The following is a 26,899-nucleotide window of genomic DNA, read 5'->3' as shown; positions in this document are numbered from 1 at the left end:
GGGATTCGTATATGACTTTTGTACTTTTACTGAGATTTTTTTAAGAACTCTTATTTGATTACAGAGATTTCTATTTGACCTTGTACGATTACAGGTATTAATATACGATAACACTATTCAGATACAATTTTTGTATGTAATTGTACGGTTAAAAGAATTCATATATGACTTTTTGATTTTTGCCAATATTTTAAATGAAACTGTACAATTAAATGGATTCATATATGACTTTTTGTATTTTCGTCGAGATTTTTATTTAAAAATGTACAATTACAGGGATTCATATATGACAATTTGTAATTTTGCCAACAATTTTCATTTACCTTGTACGATTACAGTGATTGCATATATGACCTTGTACGATTAGCGGCATTCGTTTATGACCTTGTGAGATTACATGAAACTTTATATGACCTTATGTATTATTACCAAGACTTTTATATTAACTTGTTAGGTTACAGGAATCATATATGACTGTTTGTATTATTACTAAGGCTTTTATATAAGATTGTTAGATGACAGGGATTCAGATATGACCTTTTGTAATTTTTCTCAGATTTTTAAATGACATTCTACAATTACAGGGATTCATAAATGACATTGTACGATTACCGGAATTCATTTATGACCTTGTGCGATTACCCGGATTCTTTTATGACCTTCTTGTGAAATTGCAGGGATTCATATATTTCCTTTTGTGTTTTTGCCGAGATTTTTGAATGAGCTTGTACAATTACAGAGATTCATATATGACATTTTGTACTTTTACCGAGAATTTTTATGAGTTTGTAGAAACACAGGGATTCATATATGAGCTTTTGTATTACTACCGAGTATTTTTATGATCTTGTTAGATTACAGGGACTCATATATGACCTTCTGTATTTTTGCTGCAATTTTTATATAACCTTGTACAACTACAGTTGTGACATTTTTTACTTTTACCAAGACTTTTATATGATCTTGTTAGATTACAGTCATTCATATATGACCTTTTATATTATTACCAAGACTTTTACATTACCTTGTTAGATTACAGGGATTCAGATATGACCTTTTGTAGTTTTGCCAACATTTTTAAATGACCTCGTACGATTACAGGGATTCATATATGACCTTGTACGATTACCGACATTCGTTTATGACCTGGTGAGATTATAGGGGTTCAGATGTGACATTTGTTTTTTTGCCCAGATATTTAAATGACCTTGTACGATTACAGGGATTCATATATGACATTGTGCGATTACCGCGATTCATTTATGACCTTGTGCGATTACCAGGATTCATTTACGACCTTGTGAGATTACAGGGATTCATATATTTTCTTTAGTTTTCTTGCCGAGATTTTTAAATGAAACTCTACAATTACAGGGATTCATACATGACCTTTTGTGTTTTCGCCGAGTTTTTAAATTGAAATAGTACACTTACAGGGATTCGTATATGACTTTTGTACTTTTACTGAGATTTTTTTTATTTGAGAACTCTTATTTGATTACAGAGATTTCTATTTGACCTTGTACGATTACAGGTATTAATATACGATAACACTATTAAGATACAATTTTTGTATGTAATTGTACGGTTAAAAGAATTCATATATGACTTTTTGATTTTTGCCAATATTTTTAAATAAAACTGTACAATTAAATGGATTCATATATGACTTTTTGTATTTTCGTCGAGATTTTAATTTAAAAATGTACAATTACAGGGATTCATATATGACAATTTGTACTGTTATCGAGATAATTAATAAACTTGTATAAAAACAGGGATTCATATGTGAACTTTTTAATTATTACTGTATTCTTTATATGACCTTGTTAGGTTAAAGGGATTCAAATATGACATTTTGTGCTTTTACCCAGATTTTTATATGACTTTGTTGGATTACAGGGATTCATATATGACCTTTTGTAATTTTGCCAACAATTTTCAATTACTTTGTACGATTACAGTGATTGCATATATGACGTTGTACGATTAGCGGCATTCGTTTATAACCTTTTGAGATTACATGAAACTTTATATGACCTTATGTATTATTACCAAGACTTTTATATTAACTTGTTAGATTACAGGAATCATATATGACCGTTTGTATTATTACTAAGACTTTTATATAAGCTTGATAGATTACAGGGATTCAGATATGACCTTTTGTTATTTTTCTCAGATTTTTAAATGACTTTCTACAACTACAGGGATTCATAAATGACATTGTAAAATTACCGGAATTCTTTTATGACCTTGTGCGATTACCCGGATTCATTTATGAGCTTGTGAGATTACAGGGACTCATATGTGATCTTTTGTCTCTTTGCCGAGATTTTTAAATGAAACTCGACAATTACAGGGAATAATATATGACATTTTGTACTATTACTGAGAAATTTTGTGAACTTGTTTTATTACAGGGCTTCATACATGGTCTTTTGTTTTGTTACAGAGAGTTTGAAATGACCTTGTATGATTACAGGGATTCCGCTTTGACCTTTTCCATTTTTGCCAAGATTTTAAAATGAAACTGTACATTTGTACAATTACAGGGATTCATATATGACTTTTGTACGATTACTGAGATTTTTTCTAAAAGTCTTTTGTTTGATTACCGCGATTTCTATTTTACTTTGTACGATTACAGGGAATAATATACAATAATGCTGTTCATATACCATTTCTATATGAATTAAATAGTTACAAGAATTCTTTTTTGACCTCTTGTATTTTTGCCGAGATTTTTAAATGACCTGGTGCGGTTATAGGCATTCATATATGAATTTTGTACGTTTACCGATATTTTTTTAGAAACTCTTGTTCGATTAACGGGATTTTTATATGAATTTGTACGATTGCAGAGATTCATATAGGATTTCTTATGACTTTTTGTTCGATTACTGGGGTTTTTGTATGACCTTCTACGATTAGCGGGTATTCTGTTTGACCTTGTACTATTATCGGCTTTTTCATATGACATTGAACTATTTCCAAGATTCATACATGACCTTGTACGAATAACTGGATTCGGACCCTGTACGATCACAGGTATTCATATATGACCTTTTCAACGATTACCGAGTTTTTTAGTAGACTTTATATGACTACAGGGATTCATATATAACATTTTGTACTATGGGATTTTTATTTAACGTTGTGCGATTACAGGGAATCATGTATGACCTTTTGTACTACAATTGGGATTCTTATATGACCTAGTACGGTTTCACGGATTCATATTTGACCTTTTTATGCAATTAGCAAGATTATATTCCAGTGTTTCATATACAATCAGTGTTTCATAAATGACATTGTACGATTACCGGGTTTCATTTCTGACCTTGTGCGATTAACCGGATTCATTTATGACCTTGCGAGATTACAGGGATTCATATATGACCTTTCGTTTTTTTGCCGAGAATTTTAATTGAAACTGCACAATTACAGGGATTCATATATGACAATTTGTACTATTGCCGAGATATTCTATGAACTTGTACGATTACAGGGCTTCATACATAACCTTTTGTTTTATTACCGAGAATTTTAAATGACCTTGTATGATTACAGGGATTCCTCTTTGACCTTTTGCATTTTTGCCAAGATTTTAAAATGAAACTGTACAATTACAGTGATGCTATTATAACTTTTGTACGATTACTGAGATTTTTTTAAAATCTTTTGTTTGATTACCGGGATTTCTATTTGACCTTGTGCGATTACAGGGATTAAAATACAATAATGCTATACATATACGATTTCTATATGAATTTATATGGTTACAAGAATTCCTATATAATCTTTTTTATTTTTGACGAGATTTTTAAATGACCTGGTGCTATTACAGGGATTCATAAATAAATTTTGTACGTTTACCAAGATTTTTTTAGAAACCCTTGTTCGATTACCGGGATTTTTATATGAATTTGTACGATTGCAGAGATTCATATACGATTTCTTATGACTTTTTGTTCGATTACTGGGGTTTTTGTATGACCTTCTACGATTAGCGGGAATTCTGTTTGACCTTGTACTATTAGCGGCTTTTTCATATGACATTGAACTTTTACCGAGATTCATACATGACCTTGTACGAATAACTGGATTCGGACCCTGTACGATCACAGGTATTCATATATGACCTTTTCAACGATTACCGAGTTTTTTAGTAGACTTTATATGACTACAGGGATTCATATATAACATTTTGTACTATGGGATTTTTATTTAACGTTGTGCGATTACAGGGAATCATGTATGACCTTTTGTACTATAATTGGGATTTTTATATGACCTAGTACGGTTTCAGGGATTCATATTTGACCTTTTTATGCAATTAGCAAGATTTTTATATGACGTTTCGTTCGATTACCGGGTTTTTCTTTGACATTGTACGATTAGTGGGATCCCGGAAAAAGTGCGTTTTGTTTGCTTAGCCTGGCCTTTTGATGAATCGCCCACAGCAAGCGTATTAGACGCAATCTACAACTTGGGCAGCAATTTCGCAGGATTTGTGAATGTGGAAACAATTCTGAACATAAACAAAATTTTTTCTAAAAATCTTTTGTTTGATTAACGGGATTTCTATTTGACCTTGCACAATTACAGGGATTAATATACGATAATGCTATTCATTTACGATTTCTTAATGAACTTATACGGTTATAAGAATTCTTATATGACCTTTTGTATTTTTGCCGAGACTTTTAAAAGATCTGGTGCGATTACAGGGATTCATATATGAATTTTGTAGGTTTACCAAGATATTTTTAGAAACTCTTGTTCGATTACGGGTATTTTTTTATGAATTTGTACGATTACATTGTTTCGCATACGATAATGCTATTCATATACAGTTTTTGTCTGACCTTGTACGATTACAGGGATTAATATACGATAATGCTATTCATATACGATTTTAATACGAAATTATACGGTTACAAGAATTCCTATATGATTTTTTGTATTTTGACGAGATTTTTAAATGACATGGCGCAATTACAGGGATTCATATATGAGTTTTGTACGTTTACCGATATTTTTTTAGAAACTCTTGTTCGATTACCGGAATTTTTATATGACTTTGTACGATTACAGTGTTTCATTTATTACCTTGTGCGATTACCCGGATTCATTTATGACCCTGTGAGATTACAGGGATTCATATATGACCTTTTGTTTCTTTGCTGAGATTTTTAAATGAAACTGTACAATTATAGGGATTCATACATGACATTTTGTACTGTTGCCGAGATATTTTATGAACTTGTGTGATTAAAGGGCTTCATACATAACCTTTTGTTTTATTACCAAGAATTTTAAATGACCTTGTTTGATTACAGGGATTCCTCTTTGACCTTTTGCATTTTTGCCAAGATTTTAAAATGAAACTGTACAATTACAGGGATGCTAATATGACTTTTGTACGATTACTGAGATTTTTTTAAAAATCTTTTGTTTGATTACCGGGATTTCTATTAGACATTGTACGATTACAGGGATTAATATACGATAATGCTATTCATATACGATTTCTATATGAAATTATACGGTTACAAGAACTCCTATATGACTTTTTGTATTTTTGCCGAGATTTTTAATTGACCTGGTGCAATTACAGGGATTCATATGTGAATTTTGAATTTTGTACGTTCACCGAGGTTTTTTTAGAAGCTCTTGATCGATTACAGGGATTTTTATATGACTTTGTACAATTCCAGTGCATCATATACGATCAGTGTTTCAAAAATGACATTGTACGATTACCGGGATTCATTTATGACCTTGTGCGATTACCCGGATACATTTATGACCTTGTGAGATTACAGGGATTCATATATGAACTTTCGTTTTTTTTGCCGATATTTTTAATTGAAACTGTACAATTACAGGGATTTCGTATATGACATTTTGTACTATTGCCGAGATATTCTATGAATTTGTATGATTACAGGGCTTCATACATAACCTTTTGTTTTATTACCGAGAATTTTAAATGACTTTGTAAGATTACAGGGATTCCTCTTTGACCTTTTGCATTTTTGCCAAGATTTTAAAATGAAACTGTACAATTACAGGGATGCTAATATGTCTTTTGTAGGATTACTGAGATTTTTTTAAATCTTTTGTTTGATTACCGGGATTTCTATTTGACCTTGTGCGATTACAGGGATTAATATACGATAATGCTATTCATATACAATTTCTATATGAACTTATACGGTTACAAGAATTCCTATGTGACCTTTTTCATTTTTGCCGAGTTTTTTAAATGACCTGGTGCTATTACAGGGATTCATAAATGAATTTTGTACGTTTACCAAGATTTTTTTAGAAACTCTTGTTCGATTACCGGGATTTTTATATGAATTTGTACGATTGCAGAGATTCATATAGGATTTCTTATGACTTTTTGTTCGATTACTGGGGTTTTTGTATGACCTTCTACGGTTAGCGGGTATTCTGTTTGACCTTGTACTATTAGCGGCTTTTTCATATGACATTGAACTATTACCAAGATTCATACATGACCTTGTACGAATAACTGGATTCGGACCCTGTACGATCACAGGTATTCATATATGACCTTTTCAACGATTACCGAGTTTTTTAGTAGACTTTATATGACTACAGGGATTCATATATAACATTTTGTACTATGGGATTTTTATTTAACGTTGTGCGATTACAGGGAATCATGTATGACCTTTTGTACTACAATTGGGATTCTTATATGACCTAGTACGGTTTCACGGATTCATATTTGACCTTTTTATGCAATTAGCAAGATTTTTATATGACGTTTTGTTCGATTACCGGGTTTTTCTTTGACATTGTACGATTACGATTAGTGGGATCCCGGAAAAAGTGCGTTTTGTTTGCTTAGCCTGGCTTTTTGATGAATCGCCGGCAGCAAGCGTATTAGACGCAATCTACAACTTGGGCAGAAATTTCGCAGGATTTGTGAACGTGGAAACAATTCTGAACAGAAACAACCGCTACGTGTTCTGCATTTACGTTGTCAACTTGGATGCATACCGCAGAGATCCAGACAAAGAAATGAACTGGCTCCTTGACAACTGCTCGTTTGTGCCCAGCTTTCCTTACATATTTTTCTTCTCCGGGTTTACCGAGGTTTTCTTAGAAGTTCTTGATCGATTACAGGGATTTTTGTATGACTTTGTACAATTCCAGTGCATCATATACGATCAGTGTTTCAAAAATGACATCGTAAGATTACCGGGATTCATTTATGACCTTGTGCGATTACCCGGATACATTTATGACCTTGTGAGATTACAGGGATTCATATATGAACTTTCGTTTTTTGCCGAGATTTTTAATTGAAACTGTACAATTACAGGGATTCATATATGACATTTTGTACTATTGCCGAGATATTCTATGAATTTGTATGATTACAGGGCTTCATACATAACCTTTTGTTTTATTACCGAGAATTTTAAATGACCTTGTATGATTACAGGGATTCCTCTTTGACCTTTTGCATTTTTGCCAAGATTTTAAAATGAAACTGTACAATTACAGGGATGCTAATATGACTTTTGTACGATTACTGAGATTTTTTTTTAAATCTTTTGTTTGATTACCGGGATTTCTATTTGACCTTGTGCCCTTGTGCGGTTACAGGGATTAATATACGATAATGCTATTCATATACGATTTCTATGTGAACTTATACGGTTACAAGAATTCCTATGTGACCTTTTTTATGTTTGCCGAGATTTTTAAATGACCTGTTTCTATTACAGGGATTCATAAATGAATTTTGTACGTTTACCAAGATTTTTTTAGAAACTTTTGTTCGATTACCGGGATTTTTATATGAATTTGTACGATTGCAGAGATTCATATACGACTTCTTATGACTTTTTGTTCGATTACTGGGGTTTTTGTATGACCTTCTACGATTAGCGGGAATTCTGTTTGACCTTGTACTATTAGCGGCTTTTTCATATGACATTGAACTTTTACCGAGATTCATACATGACCTTGTACGAATAACTGGATTCGGACCCTGTACGATCACAGGTATTCATATCTGATCATTTTTACGATTACCGAGATTTTTAAAAGACTTTATATGACTACAGGGATTCATATATAACATTTTGTACTATGGGATTTTTATTTAACGTTGTGCGATTACAGGGAATCATGTATGACCTTTTGTACTATAATTGGGATTTTTATATGACCTAGTACGGTTTCAGGGATTCATATTTGACCTTTTTATGCAATTAGCAAGATTTTTATATGACGTTTCGTTCGATTACCGGGTTTTTCTTTGACATTGTACGATTAGTGGGATCCCGGAAAAAGTGCGTTTTGTTTGCTTAGCCTGGCCTTTTGATGAATCGCCGGCAGCAAGCGTATTAGACGCAATCTACAACTTGGGCAGAAATTTCGCAGGATTTGTGAACGTGGAAACAATTCTGAACAGAAACAACCGCTACGTGTTCTGCATTTACGTTGCCAACTTGGATGCATACGACAGAGATCCAGACAAAGAAATGAACTGGCTCCTTGACAACTGCTCGTTTGTGCCCAGCCTTCCTTACATATTTTTCTTCTCCGGGCAGAATGAAGAATCTGATAACAGTTTGTTGGGCCAATTTTTGTCAAACTTGCATGTGCAGGTATGATATCTTAGCCGAATTGCGTTCTATCCCGGTTTTAACCCAGGTTGAGGCGACATCCAGAGGTGACCTCTGATCAGACCAAGTCCAATGCACACGGAGTGTTCCCAGACCAAAATTACAGGGTGTGGGATTTGGTTCGATGGCAAAATGGTATGATCAGAGGTCACTTCGGTCTGGGGATGGTATGATCAGAGGTCACTTCGGTCTGGGGATGAATTGATCAGAGCTTACTTCGGTCTGGGGATGGTATGATCAGAGGTCACTTCGGTCTGGCGATGGTATGATCAGAAGTCACTTCGGTCTGGGGATGGTATGATCAGAGGTCACTCCGGTCTGGGGATGGTATGATCAGAGCTCACTTCGGTCTGGGGATGAATTGATCAGAGCCTACTTCGGTCTGGAGATGGTATGATCAGAGGACACTTCGGTCTGGGGATGGCATGATCAGAGGACACTTCAGTCTGGGGATGGTATGATCAGAGGTCCCTTCGGTCTGGAGATGGTATGATCAGAGGTCACTTCGGTCGGGGGATGGTATGATCAGAGGTCACTTCGGTCTGGGGATGGTATGATCAGAGGTCACTCTGGTCTGGGGATGGTATGATCAGAGCTCACTTCGGTCTGGGGATGAATTGATCAGAGCTTACTTCGGTCTGGGGATGGTATGATCAGAGGTCACTTCGGTCTGGGGATGGTATGATCAGAGGTCACTCCGGTCTGGGGATGGTATGATCAGAGCTCACTCCGGTCTGGTGATGAATTTATCAGAGCTGACTTCGGTCTGGGGATGGTATGATCAGAGGTCACTTCGGTCTTGGGATGGCATGATCAGAGGTCGCTTCGGTCTGGGGATGGTATGATCAGAGGTCACTCCGGTCTGGGGATGGTATGATCAGAGCTCACTTCGGTCTGGGGATGAATTGATCAGAGCTTACTTCGGTCTGGGGATGGTATGATCATAGGTCACTTCGGTCTGGGGATGGTATGATCAGAGCTCACTTCGGTCTGGGGATGAATTGATCAGAGCTAACTTCGGTCTGGGGATGGTATAATCAGAGCTTACTTCGGTCTGGGGATGGTATGATCAGAGTTCACTTCGGTCTGGGGATGGTATGATCAGAGCTCACTTCGGTCTGGGGATGAATTGATCAGAGGTTACTTCGGTCTGGGGATGGTATGATCAGAGGACACATCGGTCTGGAAATGGTATGATCGATCAGTAGTCACTTCCGTCTTGGGATGGCTTGATCGGGGTCACTTCGGTCTGGGGATGGTATGATCAGAGGTCACTCCGGTCTGGGGATGGTATGATCAGAGCTCACTTCGGTCTGGGGATGAATTGATCAGAGCTTACTTCGGTCTGGGGATGGTATGATCAGAGGTCACTTCGGTCTGGGGATGGTATGATCAGAGGTCACATCGGTCTGGGGATGGGATGATCAGTAGTCACTTCGATCTGGGGATGGTATGATCAGAGCTCACTTCGGTCTCGGGATGAAATGATCAGAGCTTAATTTGGTCTGGGGATGGTATGATCAGAGCTCACTTCGGTCTTGGGATGAAAAGATCAGAGCTCACTTTGGTCTGGGGATGGTATGATCAGTAGTCATTTCGGTCTGCGGATGGTATGATCAGAGGTCACTTCGGTCTGGGGATGAAATGATCAGAGGTTACTTTGGTGTGGGGATGGTATTATCAGAGGTCACTTCGGTCTGGGGATGGTATGATCAGTAATCACTTCGGTCTGGGGATGGTATGATCAGTGGTTACTTCTGTCTGGGGATGGTATGATCAGAGATGATTTCGGTTTAAGGATGATATGATCAGAAGTCACTTCGGTCTGGAAATGGTATGATCAGAGGACACTTCGGTCTGGGGATGGTATGATCAGTATTCACTTCGGTCTGGTGATGGTATGATCAGAGGTCACTTCGGTCTTGGGATGGCATGATCAGAGGTCACTTCGGTCTGGAGATGGTTTGATCAGAGGTCGTTTCCGTCTGGCGATGTTTTGGTCAGATGTCACTTCATGATGGGAACGGTCTGATCAGAGCGGATTCAAGAGCCCATTAATCTGATCATTAGAGATCATTTCGAGCGAAAAATTTTTCTTTTAATTTTTGTTTTTTTACCGAGATTTTGGAGGGGTCCAGCTGATAGAAAATGCCAGTCCTCTTAAAAGGAAATTTTGATTTACTATAGAACAAGACTTTTGATATCCATTGAGTTCGAAATATGTAATAATGGTATACTAAAAAAGTTTTTTCTCATCAGTTGGGTTTTCTTTTTTTTTGCAATAATACTTTTAGAATGGTCTTTTCTTTAGATGAATTTAATAATACAAGCATCAATTTTAATGAAATGAATGTATTATAACAAAATTCGGGCGGTGAGGTGATTTCGAGCGCACTTTAGTCTAATCAGAGAATACTTTGTTCTGGGATGGTCTGATGAGAAGTTAATTTCGTCTGGCACGGTCTGATCAGAGGTCGCTTCCGGGAGGCACCTCAACTTGTGAACAGTTCGTGATAGTAATGATTTACTGTCACTCAATGAGCAAAATCTGTACGTAATATGCAGTGAGATGCGCTGAAATTTCTGCGTTTTTTAAAACATTTTAAAGCATATTCAGCGCATATCATCATGTAAGGTTTTGCACTGAAAGTTTTGGAAAATTCTTAGCATTTCAGCCGATTTCCTACAAAATAATCATAAACCCGGGCGACGTTTTGTAGGAATTATTTATTGATATTCAATTAAGTTCTCATCCAATAATAAGCTATAAAAGATAAGGGTTTATTTTGAAATATTTTATTATTTTTCTAGGGCACAGTTGAGTAATCGCGAGGCTAAAGATATAATTACGGTGGACTAGAATACATCACGGTGTTATACGGCGTCGTGCTATGTTCTATAAGTTTTTTGTCTACCTTATGAAAAGCGGAAAGGGGTTCATCATTTTGGTATAAAAGATGAACATGAAAAACAAACTATCGCCACGGCCTAATGCTTCTCGAAATATCACACGAAGTCACTGGTCAAGGCTGTCAAAACTACCCTAATTGAGAAAAAATGTTAATCTTGCGAAATTCTAGAAGGATCTTGCAAAAAGTTTATTCTGCAAGATTCTTGAGAAATCTTACAGGAAAAAGTTATTTTGCAAGATCTTGCAAAAATCTTGCGAGAATCTTGCACGATTAACTTCTGTTTCCGAGATTAACCAACACAATGAAATAAAACTTGTGAATTTTTGTTATTTTTCTCTAAATAGTTTTTTTTTAAAATATTAATGTCGGTACTTAATCATTTTTCACATATAAAAATTGGCAGTGAAATTTTCTCAGTTTTGTCTGTGTTTTTATAATAGCTGATTCATTGTCTGTTCAGAAATTATGATTTAATTCCTTTCGTAACTATATTTTTAATTTTTGTTCCATCAACTTTACCTCTTCTTTCAGTTGTTTTAACACCAGATATTTAGCATTATTTTTTTATCATAACAAATACTGCAATTGATGATTACTTCAGAGAATTTGGTGGTCACCGTAAAAAATTGTACAATAAAATTTTTGTAAACATTAAATTATATTAATTTGGAGAGCAATTATCAAAAATCACCTGGTGTTTGTCAGAGTATTTGAATTTTAAGTCTTCGCTGAAATCTTCTTTAGTTTTGAAGCAATTGGCAACGTAGATGCTGGTTGGTTGGCAATTATCAATTTTTTTTCTTGTGCTGATGGTTCGAAATACAAATTTAAATTTACGGCAAAAACACTTTTGGCCTGTTCTGGGTTTGTCCAGCACGGTTTTCGTTTTTTTTTTAAACAAAAGTAACAAATCTCGATTACTGTCATAGCCCCCCCCCCCCCCCAATGTTTCAAGTGAGTAAAGTCAATTCAATCAAAAAATTCACGGAATATAGCTGATGCTGTCAACATCAAAACAGCTATTCCGATGGAAAATAGATACGCAGATAAATCCTTAGTAACAAAAAGTATTATTTTGGTCTAAAATTTCATTCGAGCGAATGCTATTTATTAGCGGGTTTATGCGTTTTAGTCTCCACTTGAGAAGCTGAAATTTTTGTCAAATTGTAATTTAACTAAAACTGTTTTCCAAATTAAATTGCTAACTAACAATCATTTCCTCTTTAATTTTTTCTGTTTCAATTCCACGAGGACGTCAAGAGGGTAGATGCCGCTAGTTTTTATTAGCAATTTTTAATAGATCTAAATTACAGATTGCGAAGTGAAGCGTCATCCAACATTCCAACGTTTTACAATAAGAACGAAAAAATTTCCCTCAAAACTTGTTCCGTCGATGGTGTTAGGACACTAGATCAAAAAACGAATTGATTTCAAAAAGTTTTGACACTAACTCGCAAATTTTATTATTACCCGTCGATTTGGGCCATTTTTTCTTAACCTAGGATAACTTTTTTGGTCGACATGATGACTTGTTCGGTTCTGGTAGATTCACGTCAATTTTCACGGGCCAGTTCCACGAGCACGTAGCAATTTTTTAAGTGTGCGTTTTGTCTGATTTTTGACAACTTTTTGTATTTGACAAATTTTTTGAGAATTGATATTTCATTATTTGTTTGCAACAGAAATGAAAGCGATTGAAAGCGATAATGATTTCGAGACACAGCCATGCTTCAGCGGTTTATGGAACTTGATGTAAAACTATCACATCCGAAGTTGACACAGAAACATTGCCCATTTTTCAACCCAAATATTTTGACCTTTTTTTTGTTTTTTGGCTCCTTATTTTGTTCAATTGGTAACAAACGAAGAACCAAGTTATTTCAGCCGTCTTGCAAACAACCTACAAATGTGGGTAGTCGTTTCTTTTTCAGTCTGTTACATTAACAAAACAAAAAGGTAAAGTTTATTACTGATTAGTCTAATTGATTTTAAAGGTAACTTTCAACTGGTGACGTGTATGAGAGCCAGAATTAAAATAATTTGATTGAAAGGTCATCAAAAATTATTTGAAAAATTGAGCGATATATTAAGGTGCAAATGAAAAAGGGCTAATTTTTTTTCGAATAAGAATGCAATTTTTTCAACCAATCCTAATCTTGTATCTGAGAATTTAAGTTTTGTTATTTGCTGGCCAGAGACACCCTGTCGTTTAAATATTATTTGTGGCTGGACACGACCATGCCTCAGCGACTCGTGGGACTATGAAATTATAACATCCATCCTGGTGAACTCAGCTACAACTGTTTTTCTTTCCTTGCGGGGTGAGAATCCCCGTAGGGTCGTTTTTCACCCATGAAACATTTTTAAACTACATTCCTCTTAATTAAAATGCCCGTCTGTCCTTCGAGAGCAATTTTTCCGACGTAAGTCGGCTTATGTTTATATTAACTGTGACGAAATTTGGACAAACGACACTAGTTGCGCACCAAGGCCATGTCTCAGCAGCCAGAGGTCTAAAATCAGAACCGAAAATGTGATCAACTTGCCATGCTCAGTCACACATATTTTATTTTTGCAAAGTTTTTTGAACATTACAAAGGTGTTCTCCAGCTTAAAACGAAAGAAAAAAGAAAGAACAATAGAGAAGAAATATATATCTGTGTGTGTCTGTCTGTGGGTGTGTTTGTGCGTGTTCTGTGTGTGTGTGTTTTGTGTGTGTGTGTTGTGTGTATGTGTGTGTGTGTTGTGTGTGTATATGTGTATATATGTGGTGTGTGTGTGTAATTGTGTGTGCGTGTGGGTGGGTGTCTTTGTGTTGTGTGTGTGGTGTGTGTGTGTATGTGTGGTGTGTGTGTGTGAGTGTGGGTGTGTGTGTCTGTCAGCAGTATTGAATAAAAAATCGTGGAAAACTTGAGGCTCGTGTATATATATCAAGACACTAAAGTTAACATCTTAGTTAGATGATTAGGCAGAGTTGAAATGAAATCTAATTGGTAAATAATAAAATAAAAGTCCCTCCGGTTTTTAGTGGAAGTTCTCGAAATGCTAAGCTCCAATTGTCACAAGTTTTAACGGTCCTTAAACATGCAGCCTACAGTAATGCATGCGTTTTAAGACGCGCTATATCAAGGTATAAAAGCTCCATATTCGAACTCGTTTTTTGCACTCATAAGGCATGTCGCATAGCAAAAACAAGCGAGCCAATTGGCCACTAACCAAAAATTTGCTCATTAGAAAGCTCAATAGGCGAAAGCAAAAGGCATCGGTGGCGTAGAGTTTAAGACCACTGACTGTCAAGCAAGGGGCAGGGGTTTGAGTCTTTTTGAAGGCTGAAGAAAGCGCATAAATTCCTGGATATCCAATTTAAGAAATTAACTTTCTTTTTATTTCGTTCATTTTTGTTCCTTTGATTTCGTTCCATTTCGTATTTCTTTTCGATTCACTTTTTCACTTTTGTCATATTTTTGCTAATCTGCAAATTTTGTTTCTTTTTTCGTTTCTTTTTTTCTTTCTTTCTCATCTTTTTTTAGTGAAATGTGTTTTCTGCGTTGCGCTCATTAAGCCTTCGGCATAGCTAAAATAGGCGAGCCGAAAAATTGCATAGAATAAAAAATTTCTGTTTCGGACAGAGCAATTGACAACTGCAATTTACATCTGTAGTGTAAAGGATAAGACCTATGGCTGCTAAGGAGGAGATTGGTTTGCACCCCAGTTGATTCGAATATTGGCTCTAGATTTCTTGGCACAAAAAACGTCTAATTTTGATTTTTCATCAATTCACGCCTTTTCGGCTTTTTTTTCTTCCTTTTCAATCCTTTCTTATATTTTTTGCTGAACTAATTTTTCTGTACACTATTAAATGTAAATCATACTTGAGCGCACTGGTTATCCGCTTCATCTTTATACGCTTTCACTGGCCGAAGTGCAACAGCAAATTGCAACGCAAACCGTTTGCGACCCACTATGCCGCCATATTTAAACTCCTACTGAATTTGCGCTTTTTGAGCCAGCTGCATACCAAAATTTGCGGCCAAGTAGCTACCTACCACAAGTTTGCTTATCAGAAAGGTTAGTGGCGCGTAAATTCCTTGATAACAAATTTGAGAAGTTGTTTTTCTTTTTATTTCGTTCTTTTTTTGTTCCTTTTATTTCGTTCCGTTTCTTTTTTGTTTTCAATCCAGTTTTTTATGTCATATTCTGGCTGCTAAGCTGCAAATTTTGTTTCTTTTATTTCGTTTCCTTTTGCTTTTTTTCTTTCTTTCTCATCTTTCTTTAATGAAATTTGTTTACAGCCTTGCGCTTATTAAGCCTTCGGCATAGCTGAAACAGGCCAGCCAAAAATTGCATTGAATAAAAAATTTATGATTCAGAAAGAGCTGTTGACCAATGCAATTTGCATTGGTAGTGTAAGGATAAACCTATGGCTGCTAAGGAGGACATGGGTTTGCACCCCAGTCGATTCGAATATTGGTTCTTGTTTTCTTGACACAATAAACAACTAATGTTGATTTTTCATCCATTCCCGTCGTTTTTTCCTGCCTGTTTTTCTCCTTTTTCAATTCTTTCTTATATTTTTTGCTGAAGAATTTTTTCTATACTCTATTAAATGTATAGATCGCACTGGTATAGAGCGCACTTGAGCCAACTGGTTATCCGCTTTATCTTATCACAGTTTAACTGTCCGTAGTGCAACAGAAAATGTTAACGCATTCTGTTTGCGACCCGTTATGCCGTCATATTTAAAACATAGTGATTTTGCGCTTCATAAGCATTCTGCATACAAAAAAGTTGCGGCCAAATAGCCGCCTACCAAAAATTTGCTTTTTAGAAAGAGTAATCGACGTGAACACTAGGCATCGATAGCGTAAGGGAAATAGACGAGGGTTGTTACACGAGGGCAAGGGATCGGGTCCATTTTGGTCGGAAAAAGAAGAATAGATCCCTGGACGACAAAGCTGGGATGTATTTTTCAAATTCTTTCCGTTGTTTTCATTCCTTTTTTTCCACTTCACTTTGTTTACTGTTCTTTCTTATATTTTTGCTGAAATAATTTTTCTGTACACTATGAAATGTAAATCATACTTGAGCGCACTGGTTATCCGCTTCATCTTCATACGCTTTCACTGTCCGAAGAGCAACAGCAAATTGCAACGCAAACCGCTTGCGACCCGCTATGCCGCCATATTTAAGCTCCTACTGAATTTGCGCTTTTTGAGTCAGCTGCATACCAAAAACTTGCGGCCAAATAGCTACCTACCACAAATTTGCTTATCAGAAAGGTTAATGGCGCATAAATTCCTTGATAACAAATTTGAGAAGTTTCATTTCGTTTTATTTCGCTCTTTTTTGTTCCTTTCATCTCGTTCCGTTTCTTTTTTGTTTTCGATCCAGTTTTTTGTCATATTCGGGCTGCTAAGCTGCACATTTTGTTTCTTTTATTTCGTTTCCTTTTGCTTTTTTTCTTTCTTTCTCATCTTTCTTTAATGAAATTTGTTTACAGCCTTGCGCTTATTAAGCCTTCGGCATAGCTGAAACAGGCCAGCCAAAAATTGCATTGAATAAAAAATTTATGATTCAGAAAGAGCTGTTGACCAATGCAATTTGCATTGGTAGTGTAAGGATAAACCTATGGCTGCTAAGGAGGACATGGGTTTGCACCCCAGTTGATTCGAATATTGGCTCTTGTTTTCTTGACACAAAAAACGTCTTATGTTAATTTTTCATCAATTCGCGTCTTTTTTTCCTGCCTGTTTTTCTCCTTTTTCAATTCTTTCTTATATTTTTTGCTGAAGAATTTTTTCTATGCTCTATTAAATGTATAGATTGCACTGGTATAGAGCGCACTTGAGCGTTCTGGTTATCCGCTTTATTTTTTGCACGGTTTAACTCTCCATAGTGCAACAGCAAATTATAACGCATTCTGTTTGCGACCCGTTATGCCGTCATATTTAAAACATAGTGATTTTGCGCTTCATAAGCATTCTGCATACAAAAAAGTTGCGGCCAAATAGCCGCCTACCAAAAATTTGCTTTTTAGAAAGAGTAATCGACGTGAACACTAGGCATCGATAGCGTAAGGGAAATAGACGAGGGTTGTTGCGCGAGGGCAAGGGATCGGGTCCATTTTGGTCGGAAGAAGAAGAATAGATCCCTGGACGACAAAGCTGGGATGTATTTTTCAAATTTTTTCCGTTGTTTTCATTCCTTTTTTTGGCTTCACATTGTTTACTGTTCTTTCTTTTTTTCTCTCTTTCTGATCCTTCTCCATTGAATTTTAGGATTCAAGTCTGCACATGTTCTCAGCTTGTTAAGCATGTTGCATAGCAAAAACAGGCGAGCCATTAAAATCATTGACCAAAAAACTGCTGATGTAGAAAGAGCAATTGACAAATGCATTGCGCGTCGTTGACGTCAGGGATAAGACGTTGTGGCATTTAAGGGTACCCAAACTTTTGTCAAAAATGGCTATTTCGTTCTTGACCCGAAAACGGGTAACTGATGTCTTTGATCAGCTTTTTATCTTTCTTTTCTCCCTTTAAATCTTCCTTATCGTTGTTAATTTTCCTATCCTATATTAATCTGCACATGTGTTTGCTCTCACTAATTATGTCGCATTTTTAAGTAAAGGCATTGACAAATATTTCGCAGATATAGAAAGAGCAATAGCCAAAATCAATACGCATCGGTAACGTAAGTGGTGAGACCTATCACTCTTAATTGATGGGCATTGGTTCAGTCCCGAGTTAGTGTCGAACATTGCTCCTTTTGATTGGCCCAAAAATATCATTAGTTTTTCCTCATCCACACATGTCTTTCTTTCTTCCTTTCTTTATCTTCATCTTTGCGTTTTTTTATAGAGCTATGTCACTATGATTAAGCTCCTAATGTTGCATGTTATAGAGCTCCTTAAATTTGTAGCGTAACGTAGTACATGCGTTTTGAGGTGCATTATGCCCCCATTTAGAAGCGCATTATCTGAACAACTCCTTAAACATGCGACACAGCAATGCCCAAAAATAATTTGACCGAATAGTTGCTGCCAGATGGGGAAATAGACGCAAAAAATAGGGGTTGGTCACCTAAGCGGTAAGACCTAAGGTATTTAAACGAGGGGCACGGGTTCGAACTCAGGTTGGGGTTATAAAAAAAATACTAATTTCATTTAAAACTCCTATTCTGTTTAGTAATTTCCAGGCAATTAATGCTTTTGCGGGCCTGCTAGTTAATCATTAATCTAATATTGCGGCTCGTAAGAATGGCATCGCAAAGTTATCTCAAATATTTAATAGCAAATTTCTGCGCATCAAGTTTTATGCTAAATGAACTTTTTAATGCTAAATGCTTTATTCTAAAAGCAATTTTTAATGCTAAATGCTTTATTCTAAATGCACTTTTTAATGCTAATTGCTTTATGCTAAATGCTGAAACTGGTGACGAAATTGAATCGTATTTCTATCCAAAAAGCTTTTTTGTATATAATGTATCTAGGCGATGTTGATGATGAAGCGACTGGTGACAGACATGTCCGAGGAACTGCTACTGGAATCTGGACTGGAAGCGCAGTCGTTTATATACATGGATAACTTTAAAGGGATGCATTTCGGGAACAGTGGGACGCAAAGCGGAAGCAGCAGCGTCACTGGTTTGTGAAGTATTCACCCAGGCTTGTCCCAGACCAAAATGACATCTGATCAGACAGTCAAAGAGGGAAAGTGCGCTAGAAAACAACTCTAATCTGAATCAAGTGCGCATGAATCCGCCTGTGATCAGAATCAAGCGCGCTTGAATCCGCCTCTGATCATAATCAAGCGCGCTTGAATCCGCCTCTGATCATAATCAAATGCGCTTGAATCCGCCTCTGATCATAATCAAGCGCGCTTGAATCAGCCTCTGATCAGAATCAAGTGCGCTTGAATCGGCCTCTGATCAGAATCAAATGCGCTTGAATCCGTCTCTGATCAAAATCAAGTGCGCTTGAATCCGCCTCTGATCAGAATCAAGTGCGCTTGAATCCGCCTATGATCAGAATCAAATGCGCTTGAATCCGTCTATCAAAATCAAGCGCGCTTCAATCCGCCTCTGATCAGAATCAAGTGCGCTTGAATCCGCCTCTGATCAGAATCAAATGCGCTTGAATCCGTCTCTGATCAAAACCAAGTGCGCTTGAATCCGCCTCTGATCAGACTTCCATATTTGTTCTTGAAGATTCACACACCATCAATTTGGAGCACAAGAGACAAGTGTGCGCACGATTCAGTCTGATCAGAAATTGGTTTGGTCTGCGACCTTCCAGAGCCTGGTAACATATGGTAATGCAGTACTGATACAAAATAGTAAACCAAAAATTGTAACAGAGTAACCTCAAAACAGAGATTTTTCGTTTTTGTTATAAACAGTTTTAAAACAGCGTTTTTCTCGTCAATTTAGACTGTTAATTCGATTTTTCGTTTTTTATTCGGTAATCATAGAATTTTCCGTTTAAATTTGAAGTTTTTGAAAAGGAATGTAAATTTTCGAGCGATGGACGAACATGAAGATGAAATTTGCAACTTCCAGGGTAATATTTCTGCAAAAACAGTAAAACATCTAGTTCAGTTATCCGTCCATATACCAGACAATTAGATTATACAGATAGAAACCAATCAAAACTAGTAAGAATTTAAAATAACTTGTTTCCAAATTTTGTTTTGTTCTATTTTTTTGTTTTCTGAACTCGTCGTCTTAGTTAGGTACAACCATTCCAACAATTGCATCACCTCTGAAGACATTGGGTCCCTGAACAGAACACCTGTGGCCCGGGTCACTGTTGGTTTTAAACCGATCACATAGAATGGTCCCGTTTTCTCAGATACAATTAATGGTTGTCCAACTCCATTTTTCCGATTTTTTCGTTTTTAATTTGACAAAAAAGTTGAGAATGTTTGCCGTAAGTTTTCTAAGACTACCCAGATTAAGCCCACAATTGGATTTTGTACTGTTCAGTGTTTTCTTAGAGATCTTTTTAGTCTATGATTTTATTGTGAAATGGGTGAAAAGTGTTATGATCGAAATCTGGCCAGAATAAAAAAATGCATTTTTACAAACGATTTTTGATCTAAGTTTCTGGATATGTTTTTATTATCACATGTTAAAAGCCTTGGAATAGAGTGTTTTTTCCAAACAATACTTTGAAAAGCGTTTAAGGCGACGGTCAATTCTTTACAATTCCTGACATGGACAATTTTAAAGCTACTGAATGCTTACTACCAGTCCAGAAGCACTCAAACATTTTGTGAGAAATGTTTGTTAGGTTCCTTTTTTAACGTAAGAAATTGCCGCTATATTCGGTTTGATTGGTTGTTTGGTTTTCAAACTTGTGGTGGTAATTTTTTCCTTGTGAACACGTAAAAGTTTAGATGATCTGAAACAAAATTCGTTGCCATTATAATAGTCTTGATGATACTCTTATGCAATTTTTGGTTCTGCCAACTTTTCGTCTGATATTTTTTGTCTGACCTTTTGGCTTTTATCCTCAAAAACGTGATGAAGATGTGGGTCCAGGCGGAGGGAATTACGTCTCTAAGCAGTTCTCTTACGTCATATGCCTTAGTAGTCTCTAAATCAACAGCTCATCGAACTTGTTGAAGAGACATTTTCATGGTTTGAAGGGTTTTCCACCCTCCTCCACGTCCTTACGACTGTAACCAATCCACTTGATCCCAAACACCGGGCTTCAGCCCGTCTCACTCCAACCCTTTATCACCTCAATTGAGGCTCAGCTTTGCCAGTCGTTTGAGATTAGTTTGCCAAAAATTAGTCGGTTGTTTTTTTAAAGTCAAAGTTATGACAGCATTTCCTTCAAAAGAATTTCTGAAACAGTTTTTGGATAAAGATTTTTCTTGAAAGGTAATTTTCGCTCCTTAGTACATATATTCTATTTTTAATTGTTTGAATGTCAAATCTGACAAGCACGATCTTTATTGATCTGAATTTAAGGTTTGACGGTTTGGTACATTTGAAGACGAACGTATCGTCAATTTTCTACGCCCTTAAAGCCTTACGACGATACCGAAGAAAATTTGTTGCTCTCTACTGCTATCTTGCTCATTTTCTTTTAATAGAAAAGGCTTATTTATGGTCTAGAGACTCTGGTTTTTATACTAATTGTTTTCCTGGTTGAGATTGTGTCGAAAAGTAATCTAAAAGTTAAGCTGAATATTGTGAAAAACTATTTTTTCTCTGCAAAATTTCGGCATCCTTTAGTTTTGAATGCGGTAAAATTTCGTTTGATTTGCGGCTTTTAGCGGTCAATTCTCACCGAATTTCTCAAAAAAACTTTTCAAAGGAAAAAATTTCGCCATTAAAAACCAATAATTACACAAAAACTCATCGCAAAAAAGCGCAGTGTTTTTTACCGGCAGACTCACGTAAGATGTGCTGTTCTTAACTGTGAAATTTTTATTTTTCTAAGCAATGAGGACATTACGCGCTGAAAACCGCAATTCTTATAACCCTTCATTGCAATCAGTCGATTTTTTTACAATTTTTAGCGTTGACACCTCGACTTGGGTTTATTCAAGTTAGTATTGAGAGCAATCCGATCCAAAATAGTTTTTTAAATAGTACTAATTGATTCGAAAACAAGAATGCGCATAATTACCACTTACGGTTCAAATGATAATGACGTGCAAATTTGTTTCTGATATTTCACAATTCGAAATTTATTGTTTTAAATATTTCCGATTGATATTTTTCAGTGTTATTTCATTCTTTGTTATTTAATACTTATCATTTCGCGTTTAAAGTTATTTTTCCAATTGGTTTAATGAGAAATCAATGAGATTTAACATTTATAAATTTTAAATTTTTCCTTCAAGTTACTTCTAAAAGTGGCCAACCCAGATGAAAGTGAGTGACTTCTAATCAGAAAAGCTTTCGACTATTGTTCAGCGTTTGTTCATTCCAAAACGCTTATTTTGCTGACTTTTTCTTTACCAACAATATTTCTAATCCGGCTAACAATTTCTAAACATGAGCAAAATTGCTTAATTTCAGTATAATAAACGTTTTGCAGCCCTGGTTTGTCACATTCATGTCTTTTTTTAGAGTTTACTATTTAACTAACTATTACGATAGGACTAAAAAAAATGGTGGCGTGCAATCATTCAACCATTCAGTTGTTTTTGGTCAGTTGAAAACATCATGTCTCTTAAAACCATTATTTGAACTAATAATGTTATTACTCAATGCTCTATTTAGACTCTGATCAGACGCGATCAAAAACTCCAATAACGGGCGTCTGAATCAGCCTATACTTAACGTTTTCTGTTAAAAACAGATTGGGCGTTCAAAGGGCTCTCGAGGTCATCTCCGATCAGAATCTCCGATAGATATATTTCTCCTGATCAGAGTGTCTGATACATAAATTACTCTTGATCAGAGCTGCCGATATCAAAGTACTCCCAATCAGAGTGTGCGATACAGAAGTTACTCCTGATCAGAGCTTCTGGTGCAAACATTACTCTTGATTATAGGGTCTGATCAAAATTACTCCTGACCAGAGTCTCCGATACATAAATTTCTCTTGATCAGTGTGCCTGATACCGAAATTAATCTTGATCAGAGTTTCTGGTGCAAACATTACTCTTGATTATAGGGTCCGATCAAAATTACTCCTGACCAGAGTCTCCGATACATATATTTCTCTTGATCAGTGTGCCCGATGCCGAAATTACTGCTGAGCAGAGTTTCTGGTGCAAACATTACTATTGATTATATGGTCCGATCAAAATTACTCCTGACCAGAGTCTCCGATACATATATTTCTCTTGATCAGTGTGCCCGATACCGAAATTACTCCTGATCAGAGTTTCTGGTGCAAGTATTACTCTTGATTATAGGGTCCGATCAAAATTACTCCTGACCACAGTCTCCGATACAAACACCTCTCTTGATAAGTTTGCCTGATACCGAAATTACTCCTGATCCAAGTTTCTGGTGCAAACATTACCATTGATTATAGGGTCCGATCAAAATTACTCATAACCAGAATCTCCGATACATATATTTCTCTTGATCAATGTGCCAGATACCGAAATTACTCCTGATCAGAGTTTCTGGTGCAATTATTACTCTTGATTAGAGGGTCCGATCATGATTACTCCTGACCGCCGTCTCCGATACAAATACCTCTCTTGATTAGTTTGCTCGATACCGAAATTACTCCTGGTCAGAGTTTCTGGTGCAAACATTACTATTGATGATAGGGTCCGATCAAAATTACTCATGACCAGAGTCTCCGATACATATATTTCTCTTGATCAGTGTGCCCGATATCGAAATTACTCCTGATCAGAGTTTCTGGTGCAATTATTACTCTTGATTAGAGGGTCCGATCATAATTACTCCTGACCACAGTCTCCGATACAAATACCGCTCTTGATCAGGGTGCCCGATACCGAAATTACACCTGATGAGAGTTTCTGATGCAAACATTACTCTTGATTATAGGGTCTGATCGAAATTACTCCTGACCAGAGTCTCCGATACATAAACTTCTCTTGATCAGTGTGCCCGATACCGAAATTACTCCTGATCAGAATTTCTGGTGCAAACATTACTCTTGATTATAGGGTCCGATCAAAATTACTCCGGACCAGAGTCTCCGATACATATATTTCTCTTGATCAGTGTGCCCGATACCGAAATTACTCCTGATCAGAGTTTCTGGTGCAAACATTACTATAGATTACAGGGTCCCATCAATATTATTCCTGACCAGAGTCTCCGATACATATATTTCTCTTGATCAGTTTGCCCGATACCAAAATTACTCCTGATCAGAGTTTCTGGTGCAATTATTTCTCTTGATTATAGGGTCCGATCAAAATTACCCCTGACCAGAGTCTCCGATACATATATTTCTCTTGATCAATGCGCCAGATACCGAAATTACTCCTGATCAGAGTTTCTGGTGCAATTATTACTCTTGATTATAGGGTCCGATCATAATTACTCCTGACCACAGTCTCCGATACCAATAACTCTCTTGATCAGTTTGCCCGATACCGAAATTACTCCAGATCAGAGCTTCTGGTGCAAACATTATTCTTGATTACAGGGTCCGATTAAGATTACTCCTGACCAGAGTCTCCGATATTTATATTTTCCTTGATCAGTGAGCCCGATACCGAAATTACTCCTGATCAGAATTTCTGGTGCAAACATTACTCTTGATTATAGGGTCCGATCAAAATTACTCCGGACCAGAGTCTCCGATACATATATTTCTCTTGATCAGTGTGCCCGATACCGAAATTACTCCTGATCAGAGTTTCTGGTGCAAACATTACTATAGATTACAGGGTCCCATCAATATTACTCCTGACCAGAGTCTCCGATACATATATTTCTCTTGATCAGTTTGCCCGATACCAAAATTACTCCTGATCAGAGTTTCTGGTGCAATTATTTCTCTTGATTATAGGGTCCGATCAAAATTACTCCTGACCAGAGTCTCCGATACATATATTTCTCTTGATCAATGCGCCAGATACCGAAATTACTCCTGATCAGAGTTTCTGGCGCAATTATTACTCTTGATTATAGGGTCCGATCATAATTACTCCTGACCACAGTCTCCGATACCAATAACTCTCTTGATCAGTTTGCCCGATACCGAAATTACTCCTGATCAGAGCTTCTGGTGCAAACATTATTCTTGATTACAGGGTCCGATTAAGATTACTCCTGACCAGAGTCTCCGATATTTATATTTTCCTTGATCAGTGAGCCCGATACCAAAATTACTCCTAATCAGAATTTCTGGTGCAAAAATTACTCTTGATTATAGGGTCCGATCAAAATTACTCCTGACTAAAGTCTCCGATACAAATATTTCTCTTGATCAGTTTGCTCGATACCGAAATTACTCCTGGTCAGAGTTTCTGATGCAAACATTACTATTGATTATAGTGTCCGATCAAAATCACTCCTGACCAGAGTCTCCGATACATATATTTCTCTTGATCAGTGTGCCCGATACCAAAATTACTCCTGATCAAAGTCTCTGGTGCAATTATTACTCTTGATTATAGGGTCCAATCATGATTACTCCTGACGGCCGTCTCCGATACAAATACCTCTCTTGATTAGTTTGCTCGATACCGAAATTACTCCTGGTCAGAGTTTCTGGTGCAAACATTACTATTGATGATAGGGTCCGATCAAAATTACTCCTGACCAGAGTCTCCGATACATATATTTCTCTTGATCAGTGTGCCCGATATCGAAATTACTCCTGATCAGAGTTTCTGGTGCAAACATTACTCTTGATTATAGGGTTCGATCATAATTGTTCCTGACCACAGTCTCCGATACAAATACCTCTCTTGATCAGTTTGTCCGATACCGAAATTACTCCTGATCAGAGATTCTGGTGCAAACATTACTCTTGATTATAGGGTCCGATCAAATTTACTCCCGACCAAAATCTCCTATACATAAATTTCTCTTGATCAGTGTTCCCGATACCGAAATTACTCCAGATAAGAGTTTCTGGTGCAAAAATTACTCTTGATTGTAGGTTCCGATCAAAATTACTCCTGACCAGAGTCTCCGATATTTATATTTCCCTTGATCAGAGAGCCCGACACCAAAATTATTTTGATCAGAATTTCTTGTGCAAACATTACTTTTGATTATAGGTTCCGATCAAGTTTACTCCTGACCAGAGTCTCCGATACAAATGTTTCTCTTGATAAGTTTGCCTGATACCGAAGTTACTCCTGATCAGAGTTTTTGGTGCAAACATTACTCATGATTATATGGTCTGATCGAAATTACTCCCGACCAAAATCTCCTATACATAAATTTCTCTTGATCAGTGTGCCCGATACGGAAATTACTCCTGGTCAGAGTTTCTGGTGCAAACATTACTCTTGATTATAGGGTCTGATCATAAAACTCCTAAGCAGAGTCTCCGATACATATATTTCTCTTGATCAGCGTTCCCGATACCGAAACTATTCGTGATCAGAGTTTCTAGTGCAAACATTAATCTTGATTATAGCGTCCGATCAAAATTACTCCTGAACAAAGTCTCCGATACAAATATTTCTCTTGATCAGTTTGCCCGATACCGAAACTACTCCTGGTCAGAGTTTCTGGTGCAAAAATTACTCTTGATTATAGGGTCTGATCATAAAACTCCTAAGCAGAGTCTCCGATACATATATTTCTCTTGATCAGCGTTCCCGATACCGAAACTATTCGTGATCAGAGTTTCTAGTGCAAACATTAATCTTGATTATAGCGTCCGATCAAAAT

The 26,899-nt window shown here is 36.5% G+C and overlaps 1 protein-coding gene across 1 annotated transcript in view; it reads left to right on the top strand.

The window, feature by feature from the left end:
* The window catches only part of LOC142355226 (uncharacterized), a 103,756-nt gene that overhangs the window by 13,430 nt on the left and 63,427 nt on the right, over positions 1 to 26,899 (top strand). Inside the window, exons 2-3 of the mRNA XM_075407458.1 lie at positions 8,365 to 8,663; positions 19,082 to 19,235. Coding sequence (XP_075263573.1) covers positions 8,538 to 8,663; positions 19,082 to 19,235 — 280 coding nt within the window. The 5' untranslated portion in view covers positions 8,365 to 8,537. The remainder of the gene's footprint in view (positions 1 to 8,364; positions 8,664 to 19,081; positions 19,236 to 26,899) is intronic.

Source organism: Convolutriloba macropyga, chromosome 2, assembly GCF_964194025.1.
Source record: "Convolutriloba macropyga chromosome 2, txConMacr16.3, whole genome shotgun sequence".
Classification (NCBI taxonomy): Eukaryota; Metazoa; Xenacoelomorpha; order Acoela; family Convolutidae; genus Convolutriloba; species Convolutriloba macropyga.
The sequence above is the reverse complement of the archived record's forward strand: the minus strand, read 5'-3'. Positions and strand labels throughout refer to the sequence as shown.